Here is an 11309-nt window from a genome sequence, read left to right as displayed (position 1 = left end):
ACAGGTAAAAAGAAAGTTAATCACATGTACCTCACCTTAGAAGAAAATTTAGGAAAAATGAAGGATGAGTTGTACAAAAGGATGAGCAGATAAGAGTCCTAAAAAAAGATCTAGGCAAGGTTAATCATGAACTAGATAGAACTTGCAAATGGAATAAGTCCTCTGATGCACTATCTTGGCTACAAGAACATCACAGTAGCAATAAGAGAGGATTTGACTTTGGGACCCCTGCACCTAAGTGGGATCCCAAAAGCAAGTACATCACACTTTCTGAGAACAAAATCTGTGCACACTATGGTAAGACTGGTCACTTCAAAAGTGAATGTAATGAAAAAGAAAAGGCCAGTCAAAAGATCAAAACCTTTGTTCAAGGGAAAAATAGGCTACTAGGATGGGCTAAAAAGAATTTAATTCACCCTTTTTCCTATAGAAAGGGACCCAAACTAGTTTGAGTTCCTAAGACTAACCCCTGATTTTCTTTTGCAGGTCAAAGTGAAGGGGAGAAGCCAAATATGGTACATGGATAGTGGCTGCTCAAAGCATATGACTGGAAGCAGGAACCAGTTCCTTTCACTTGAGGACCTCAAAGGAGGTAATGTCTCCTTTGGAAATGGTAAGAAAGGTGAGATCATTAGGGTTGGAAAGGTAGGTAAGACAGACTCACATTCCACTGAGAATGTCTACTTAATAGATGGCTTGAAATATAGCTTAATCTGTGACAGAGGTAACTTGGTAGCATTCACCTTTACCAAAAGTTTTGTGATAAATCTTACCACTAACAAGATTGTTTTGTAGGGAAAAAGAGTAAATAATATATACATTGTAGATATGTCCACTCTTTCAGAAAATAAACTCACTTACTTAAGTGTGTTGGACAATGATCCCCTCCTTTGGCACAAAAGACTTGGACATGCAAGTCTAAGTCAACTCAACAAATTAGTCTCCAAGGACTTGGTGATAGGGTTGCCTAATGTCAAGTTTAAGGAAGACAAAGTTTGTGAGGCTTGTGCAAGTGGGAAGAAGTTAAAATCCTCTTTTAAAAGAGAGAAAGTAGTAAGCACGACCAGGTCGATGGAACTGGTTCATATGGATCTCTGTGATCTATTGAGAACATTAAGCAGAGGTGGTAAAAAAATATGTGATGGTGCTTGTTGATGATTACTATAGGTTTACTTGGACATTGTTTTTAACATCTAAGGATGAAGCATTTGACATGTTTACTGCCTTTGTTAGAAAAACTCACAAACAACTAGGTAATCAACTTGCTTCAATTAGGTCTGATCATGGAACTGAATTTGAAAATGCTAAGTTTGCTGAATTTTGTGATGAGCATGGTATAGATCATAATTTTTCTGCCCCTAGGACTCCTCAACAAAATGGAGTAGTTGAAAGAAAGAATATGACTCTTGAAGATATTGCTAGGACTATGCTTCTTTCTAGTAAACTTCCCCATAGCTTCTGGGCAGAAGCTGTAAACACTCGTGTTATATCATTAATAGGTGCATGACTAGACCTCTTGTAGAGAAGACTCCTTATGAGTTACTTAAAGGGAGAAAACCAAATATATCCCATCTTAGGGCATTTGTATGCAAGTGCTTTGTGCACAACAATGGAAAGGACTCCCTAGGTAAGTTTGATCCCAGAAGTGATGAAGGAGTATTCTTGGGATATTCTTCACATAGCAAAGCTTATAAAGTGTACAACAAAAGAACTATGTGTGCAGAAGAAAGTGTACATGTAGTTTTTGATGAAACTAACATTCTTTCTGAGAGACAGGAACATGAAGATGAAGCTATTGGGCTGGTAAAAGAGTTATATGAAGTCACAGCCCAAGCTGAAGCTGCACCAGCAGAAGGAACAGGTGATGGAACAGGTTCTTCCATCCAGGGCAACCTGACAAAGGGAACTGAACAAAGAAGAACTGAATCTAATCCCCAAATAGAACCTATCCATGAGCCTGTTTCTCAGCAACAGAACATGGGAGAAACATCACACATAAACCAGTTGGTTGTGAAACCTTACACGTATCAAAGTTCCCATCCCATTGAGAACATAATTACTGATCCAACCTCTGGAATTAAAACTAGATCTCAATTAAAAAATATGTGTGCTTTTGATGATTTCTTATCTCTTATTGAACCTAAAAATATTGATGAGGCTTTGCAGTATACAGATTGGGTGAATGCAATGCAAGATGAACTCAATCAGTTTGAAAGAAGTCAAGTTTGGCATCTGGTTCCAAGACTCAAGGACAGATCAATAATTGGCACTAAATGGGTCTTCAAAAACAAACTTGATGAAAATGGAACTATTACAAGGAACAAGGCAAGGTTGGTGGTTCAAGAATATAGCCAAGAGGAAGGCATAGACTATGATGAGACCTTTGCTCTAGTTGCAAGATTGGAAGCAATAAGACTCCTCATAGCCTTTGCAGTACACATGAAATTTACTCTTCACCAGATGGATGTCAAAAGTGCCTTCCTAAATCGTTACTTAAAGTAAGAAGTGTTTGTCAAACAACCTCCAAGGTTTGAGAGCAAGGAGTGTCCGGATCATGTATACAAACTAGACAAGGCTCTTTATGGACTCAAGCAGGCTCCTGTTGAAACCTAATTTTTTCCCTATATATTATTTTATGCAAGATACTTTCAAAATAGCATATGTATGCATATATAAGTATGTCCAAATGTCATATATTTTTCCTTAATTTTTAAAGATTTTTAACCAATTTATTTCCCTACTTTATTCATAAACAAACCCAATAATAATTCCCAAAATTATTATTTTGGTGATTCATTTATTGGTTTATCATATTTATATTAAAATATTGCTAATTTATGTTTTGCATATTTTTACAAATTTATTTAGTATTTGTAAAGCTAAATTGCATATAATTGCAATATTAGCCTCTTTTAAGATTTAAATGCGTTTATATCATAAAATTAAGTCCAGTATTTTTAAAATTGATAATTATATTCCATAAATAATTTTAGCTCTATTAATCTATTTTCAGAATTTAATTTACTATTTTTTATAAAATAAAGGAGGAAATGGCTATTTAAAATCTAGCCAGATTTCATTTCAATTGTATCCCAAATTCTACCCCAATTCAAACCCAATTACCCTGGCCCAATTCCTACTCATACCCGACCCTGACCCAATTAAAATTGACCCATACCCGGATCCCCACCTAACCCCTTTAAATCTCAGTCGTTAATCATTTAGATCAACGGCCACCGGCTTCCCTTTCCTAATTAAACCCCAAAGACTCCCCCCCCAAACCCTTTTATTTGTTACCATGTGCCGCCTCTGAAATCCCTCATCTCCCAAATCCTCTCTGCAACACCCTCAAACCTTAGCCGCCGCCACCCTAATCCACCCTAATTCATGGCCCTTCTCCGGTCATCTTTGACCCTTCTCCTGTTACACCTTGTGTATTCGGCGTTATCATGTTGTAAATGGGATAATTCGATAGGAAGATAATTTTTATGAGATTTAAATGATGCGATAGTTATACATTAAGATTGGAAGTCATTTGAGTTGTGATTAAATATTCGACAAAGATCGCGCGCAAGTTACGGGTTTAAATTTCACTGGAATTTGGATAAAATATTGATGAGCTTTTCTCTCAATATACTGGGATTTATGGTGTGTTCTACCTACCGAATCGAAGGCCTATGAGTCTAGTTTCCAACCCAACAAACCGTTCGTTAATACGAATTCGGCGTAGAGAGATATTAACATTTTCGTACATGGGTGCACACTGTTACGGGAACAGTGTGCCTAGTCGGGTTTGTTAAAATTTCTTTATTTAAGTCAATTTTTAAAACAGAACCCCTGCATTTTTTTCCTCTCCAAAACAGAACCTAACACCTAGGTATTTCCTTTCAAACTCCTCCCATCCATCTAGTCAATCATAACAACAATTTAGTCATCCTCAAGATGGAGAACACCATGGTAGCTTCGGAATCGTGAATTCTTCGGTGTTTCACTTTTCATAGCAAGACTCTGCCTTGAAAAAATTTCAAATTTTGAGTAGTTCCAGTCACATAAGGTATCATTTAACTTCCTTTTTGATCTTTGTAAACTTCTACCATAATAATTCCTAAGAAATAGTTGAAACCTCTATAGAAATGTTCTTGATTTTGTTAAGAAACCTCTCTTAATATGGCTTGATTATTGGGGTTGTTCTATATGATTTTATTGTGTTGTTTGGATCTGTGAAGACATGGATGGAATCCTGTCGATAAGGAGATGTAGTAAAGTAAAATTTGGTGGTGTGTTGGGGGGGTATTAATCTACAAAAGAGTCTACAAATTCATGGCCACAAGTTGTTCGCGTAAATGTCTAAATGAAGAATTATATAAGCTATGAGCTTGAATTTGATTTTGAATGGTTCGTATTATGTAGGAAATCATTCCTAAGGCTTTCGAGGTCTCTCGGAAATAGTATATAACTCCATCGACAAGGTATGTAGGGCTTTCGCTATACTTTTCGGCATGACTAGAATTCGAATAAATGTTAATCGAATTGTTTCGTTGGATTCGAGTTATTTCACCTTCAACTTATAAAGATGCTTAGACCTGATCCTTTCTCATAAAGTGCTTACTTCAGAGAATATCTATGAATTCTCGGTTTTCCTTGTTCCTTGTTTAAAAAGAACTAGAGCCTTTTTACTCGTTCTCATTTCGACATTCATATAAATCATGAATAAGGAACACTTACTTCAAAGGTATTCATAATACATAACTCTCATATTCTTAGTACTTGTTGGCTCGTAGTTGAAAATTAAATATTTTAGCAACAACCATGATAGTCGAGCAATAATGATGGTAGGCCACTTTGACTCTTCTTAGAATACGTCTTTTAAGGTTGGTTTCGCATTGCACCTATATAATTCATGATTTAGTATATGTATGTATTTACTTTTATTACTGAGCCGCACTATAGACGGCTGGGTATGACACATATTATATAACCACTGATCAGTTAGGATTACCGAGCTTCACGTGGCCGGGTACGATTCTACCGAGCCTTTATTATGGTCGGGTATGTTGTGGATATTATAGCCCCACAGAGGGATTTATTATTATATAATCTGATATATTATAAGTAGCAATAGTGAACGACGGTTTCACATGCATACATTTATATCCATGTTGAATTTTAGTTTCCTACCGAGGCTAGTTTCAGAATTCAAATTGTCTCTATGTCTCTTCTCTTGTTAATTACATTTTTCATGTTACACTTGTCGCCCTACATATTCAGTACATATTTCGTACAGATGCATTTTTATGCGCTGTGTTCATGCCCACAGGTTCGGATAGACAGAGCAGCGTGCCTCCTCAGTACGACCCCCAGGATCAGCGTTGGGTTTCGCACTCCACTTCTGCAGAGTTGCTGACTTTGAGTCCATAGGTACTATTACAGATGTATATGTGTGGTTTTGGGCATGTCGGGGGCTTTGTCTCGCCCTGTTGAGATTGTCTTACACTCTTAGAGGCTTGCAGACTAGCGGTCATTGTATATATATATTTTTCGTATCGCCCTATCGGCCTTCTGGATAGCTATTATACTGTTGTTGCAGCCTTGTTGGCCTAGTTTATATATATATATGTCGTGTTGGGCTCTTCTGCCTACAGGTTATTATATTTCAGATCATATCTCATGGTTGGTTCGCTCGGGCCTTCGGGCATTGGGTGCCAGCCATACCTCCCAAGGTTGGGATGTGACAATCTTGGTATCAGAGCAGGTCAGTCCTAGGGAGTCTGCAAGCCGTGTCTAGTAGAGTCTTGTTTATGGTGTATTGTGCACCACACTTATAAATATGAGGCTATTGGGAATTTAAGATTATTACTTTCTTCTTGATCTAGATCGTGCAATAGAGCCTAATCATAAGTGTTCATTCCTAATTCTCTTTTTGTTCACCTTCTCAGTGATGCCTAATACTACGAGACGACAAGTGGCTATGAAATTTATTCATAGGTTGGATGAGGATGCGGGAGAGGGCACAAGTCAGGTGCCACCTGCTAATGTAGATCAACATGAGCCACAGAATGAGGCTGATTCTCAGGCTTCCGGGGCAGTACCCCCACCACCCCGGGAAGGGAGTAGAGGGGCTAACATACCTCCAGTCCCTCTCCCAATTGTTCCTGATCAGGACCTAGACATGCGGAGTGTTGTACAATTGATGACTCGAATAGTGGTTTCCCAGGCCCAACACCAGAACCTCGGTATTGCTGATAGGTCCGTGAGTGCGAGAGTTCGGGACTTTATCAACTTGGATCCTCCAGTATTTATAGGGGTTGATCCTAATGCTGACCCATAGGATTTTCTGGATCTTATGCAACAGACCTTACAAATTATACATGCCACGGATGTTGAGTCAGTGGATTTTACTTCTTATAGACTACGTGATGTTGTTGTGACATGGTATGAGACTTGGAAGCAGACTCGGGGGCCTAATGTGCCACCAGTGACATGGAAAGAGTTCTCTGAGGCATTTTTACAGCAATATTTGCCAATCGAGCTTCGAAGAGCCTGACGAGATAGGTTCTTACACTTAGAACAGGGTAATATGAGCGTTCAGGAATATAGCATGCAGTTTAACTCTTTGGCTAGGTATGCTCCTACGATTGTTGCTGATATGAGTGATCGGGTACACCAGTTTGTTAGTGGTTTGTTGGCACACTTGATAAATGAGTGCACTACATCTTCTAGAAACCAAGGAATGGATATTGCCCATATTCAAGCATATGCACAGGATCTAGAGGATTGCAAGAGGCAACAACAAGCCAATCGAGAGCATGATAGAGGGAAGCAGAAGAGGGTGCGGTTCGCAGGTAACACAGGAGAGTTTTGAGGTGGATTTAGGCCATAGTTTCCCCGGCGTCAGTCTTATCCGGCAGCCAGTGCACCACCACAGTTTCAGGGACAACGACAGGATCAGACCCCTTATTCTGGTCCAGGTCAGAGTTCATGGACCCCAGGTCCACAGTTTAGAGGCGAGTTCAGTCAGATGAGGCCTCAGTTTCCTAGATGTGATAGATGTGGCCGAAATCATTTTGGACCATGTCGCCAGGGTTCTGATGCGTGTTATGCATGTGGACATCCATGTCATATTATGATATATTGTCCGATGACAGGTGGAGGGGGTATGGCTCAGCCGACGGCATCTGCAGGGGCTTTTTCTTCTTCGGTACATCCTCCTAGGCAGAGTATGCAGACATCAGCTGGCAGGGGTAGCGGAAGATTTGGCGCTTCTTGTTCAGGAGGTCAGCAGAATCACATATATGCTTTATCGAGTCGTCATGATTTAGAGTAATTTCCGGATGTGGTTACAGGTATACTATCCGTCTTTTCTATCGATATGCATACCTTGATAGATCCTGGTTCTACATTGTCGTATATCTCCCCCTTCGTTGCTAGTAAATGGTATAGAGATCCTGAATTGTTGCATAAGTCCTTTGAGGTTTCTACGTCAATGGGTGAGTCTGTTGTAGTTAGACGGGTATATCGAAGTTGTGACGTGAAGATTCATAACCGCCATACGTTAGCTGATTTGCATGAGCTAGAAATGGTTGATTTTGATATCATTATGGGTATGGATTGGTTGGCTTCTTGTTATGCCAATGTAGATTGCTGGACAAAGATTGTTCGTTTTAATTTTTCAAGTGAGCCTATTATTGAATGGAAAGGTGATATTGCAGCGCCTAAGGGAAAGTTTATTTCTTACCTTAAATCTCGAAGGATGATTTTGAAAGGGTACATCTATCATTTGGTACGAGTGCATGATATGGAGGTGAAATCTCCAACTCTTCAATCAGTTCCCGTCGTGAATGAATTTCCTGATGTATTTCCTGATGAACTTCCTGGTCTTCCTCCAGAAAGAGAAATCGACTTTGCTATTGATATGCTTCCAGATACTCAACCAATATCTATTCCTCCATACATAATGGCTCCTGCTGAGTTAAAAGAATTGAAAGCCCAGTTGAAGGATCTTCTGAATAAGGGCTTTATCAGGCCCAGCACATCTCCCTGGGGTGCACCAGTGTTGTTTGTTCGTAAGAAGGATGGTTCGTTAAGAATGTGTATTGACTATCGCCAGCTCAACAAAGTGACTATCAAGAACAAGTACCCTTTACCCAGAATTGATGATTTGTTTGATCAGTTGCAAGGTGCCAAATATTTCTCAAAGATTGACCTTCGATCCGGCTATCACCAATTGCGAGTTAAGGAGAGAGATATTCCGAAAACGGCTTTCCGGACTAGATATGGCCATTATGAATTTCTTGTGATGTCTTTCGGTCTTACTAGTGCGCTAGCAACTTTTATGGATTTAATGAATCGGGTTTTCAAGCCATTTCTAGATATATTTGTAATTGTTTTCATTGATGATATTCTGGTATATTCTCGATCAGAAGCAGAACATGAGGATCATTTGCGTGTGGTGTTGCAAACTTTGAAAAATCAGAAATTATATGCTAAATTCTCCAAATGTGAATTTTGGTTGAATTCAGTGTCTTTCCTTGGGCATATCGTTTCCGATGAAGGTATTAAGGTAGATGGTCAGAAAGTTGAAGCAGTACAAAACTGGCCTTGACCCACAACTCCTATGGAAGTTCGTAGTTTCTTGGGCTTAGCTGGTTATTATCGGATATTTGTTGAGAACTTCTCTTCTATTGCTGCTCCCATGACAAAATTGACACACAAAGTCGTTAAGTTCCAATGGTCTGATGCATGTGAAAGGAGCTTTCATGAGTTGAAGAAACGCTTAACATCAGCACTTGTTCTAGCACTTCCTGAAGGATCTGAAGGTTATGTGGTATATTGTGATCCATCTAGGGTTGGATTGGGATGTGTTCTAATGCAACATGGAAAAGTTATTGCATATGCTTCGAGGTAGTTGTGGAAGCACGAATACAATTATCTGACTCACGATATTGAGTTAGCAGCCGTTATATTTGCCTTGAAAATATGGCATCATTATCTTTATGGTGTTCATGTGGATATCTATACAGATCACAAAAGTTTACAATATATATTTAAGCAGAAAGAGTTGAACTTGAGACAAAGGAGGTGGCTTGAATTGCTGAAGGACTATGATGTGGATATTTTGTACCATCCGGGCAAAGCGAATGTGGTAGCTGATGCATTGAGTCACAAATCCATGGGCAGCTTGAAGCATGTAGAAGCTGGGAAATTAGAAATGACTAAGGAGATATATCAATTGGCTAACCTGAGTGTGCGGCTACATGATACAAGTGACCAGGGTGTAGTAGTCTAAAATATTGCGGGGTCATCACTGGTAGCTGAGGTAGAAATGTGTCAATTTGAGGATCCAGAGCTAGTCAAGATTAAAGAGAGCATCACTTTCCAGAAGAAGCAGTTGTTCAAGCAATCTGATAATGGAATTCTAAAATATAAAGGCCGATGGTGTGTACCTAATGTTGGGGAGCTTCGTAAGCAAATTATGACAGAGATGCACCAGTCTCGGTACTCAGTTCATCCTGGTTCAACCAAAATGTATCATGATCTTCGTCATCTATACTTGTGGAATGGCATGAAGAAAGATATAGCCACATTTTTGGCTCAGTGTCCCAACTGCCAGCAGGTTAAAGCTGAACACCAGAAACCTAGAGGGCTACTTCAAAATATTGAGATTCCAGCTTGGAAATGGGAATCGATTAATATGGATTTCATTACATGATTTTCCAATTCTCACCGTAAGTTCAATTCTATTTGGGTCATTGTGGATAGGCTGACGAAATCAGCTCACTTTCTCCCAATTAGGACCACCTATTCAGCTGAAGACTATGCAAGCCTGTATATCAAGGAAATAGTTCGGCTACATGGAGTTCCGTTTTCTATTATATCTGACAGAGGTGCCCAATTTACAGCTAATTTCTGGAGGTCTTTCAAGAAGGTTTGGGTACTCTTGTTAACCTTAGTACAACATTTCATCCGCAGACCGACGGACAAGCCGAACGTACTATTCAGACACTCGAAGATATGTTGCGAGCTTGTGTCTTAGACTTCAAGGGAAGTTGGGAAGATCATTTACCGCTTATTGAGTTTGCCTACAATAACAGTTATCACGCCGTATTCAGATGGCACCTTATGAGGCACTATATGGGAGGAAATACATATCTCCTATTGGCTGGTTTGATGTTGGCGAGACAAAGTTGCTAGGACCTGAATTGGTACAACAAGCTGTAGAAAAGGTAAAGTTGATCCAGGAAAGGTTTCGTACAGCTCAAATTCGACAGAAATCATATTCAGATAACCGACGTTGAGACTTGGAATTTGTTGTGGGAGACTGGGTATTCTTGAAAGTGTCGCCTATGAAGGGTGTAATGAGATTTGGTAAGAAAGGAAAACTCAGCCTTAGATATGTTGGGCCATATCAGATTGTTCAGAGAATTGGGCGAGTAGCCTACAAACTTGACCTGCCACCAGAATTAGAAGCAATCCATCCGGTATTTCACATTTCCATGCTTCGGAAATTCTTAGGTGATCCTTCTTGCATTAGCCCTATCGAGGATATTGATGTTTCCGAGAACTTGTCATATGAAGAAATACCTATTGCCATTCTTGACCGTCAAATCCGTAAGCTACGGACTAAAGAGGTAGCCTCAGTAAAAGTACTTTGGAGGAGCAATAATGTAGAGGAAATGACATGGGAGGCCGAGGAGGACATGAAGTCCAGATACCCTCATTTATTTGAGTCTTCAGGTGATATGCTTGAGACAAATATGGCAGGTGTTGCACATATATCAACCAGTGACAGTTGAGGTAATTAAGTTATGGCTAACCTTCTTATTATCATTATTGTAAAAGTAAATGGTCGTGTGAGGCCAAGTTGATGTTATTATTATGATGTGTAGCCCTGTGTGGCCTTAGATATGTATGTTTGGGCTGATGACAGGTTTTGGATATTCCTATTTATAGAGGAAACTCTGGCGAAATGTTATTTTTTTAAAAAAATTCAGAAGTTAGGTTAACCGTTAACATTCTAGGACGAATGTTCTTAAGGAGTGGAGAATGTTACACCTTATGTATTCGGCGTTATCATGCTATAAATGGGTTAATTCGATAAGAAGATAATTTCTATGAGATATTTAAATGATGTGATAGTTATACGTTAAGATTGGAAGTCATTTGAGTTGTGATTAAAAATTCGACAAAGATCGCGCGCAAGTTACGGGTTTAAATTTCACTGGAATTGGGATAAAATTTTGATGAGCTTTTCTCTCAATATACTGGGATTTATAGTGTGTTCTACCTATCAAATCAAAGTTCTATGAGTC

General features: G+C 39.3%; 1 protein-coding gene across 1 annotated transcript; it reads left to right on the top strand.

The window, feature by feature from the left end:
- Nucleotides 1-9322: 9322 nt before the first annotated feature.
- On the top strand, nucleotides 9323-10793 carry LOC104220047 (uncharacterized). Its single transcript, XM_070155083.1, has 3 exons — nucleotides 9323-9613; nucleotides 10092-10223; nucleotides 10350-10793. The coding sequence occupies exons 1-3, from the start codon at nucleotides 9323-9325 to the stop codon at nucleotides 10791-10793; spliced, it is 867 nt and encodes a 288-aa protein (XP_070011184.1).
- The last annotated feature ends 516 nt before the right edge of the window (nucleotides 10794-11309 follow it).

The sequence above is a fragment of the Nicotiana sylvestris genome, chromosome 1 (genome assembly GCF_000393655.2).
Source record: "Nicotiana sylvestris chromosome 1, ASM39365v2, whole genome shotgun sequence".
Taxonomy (NCBI): Eukaryota; Viridiplantae; Streptophyta; class Magnoliopsida; order Solanales; family Solanaceae; genus Nicotiana; species Nicotiana sylvestris.
This window is presented reverse-complemented; position numbering and strand designations above follow the sequence as displayed.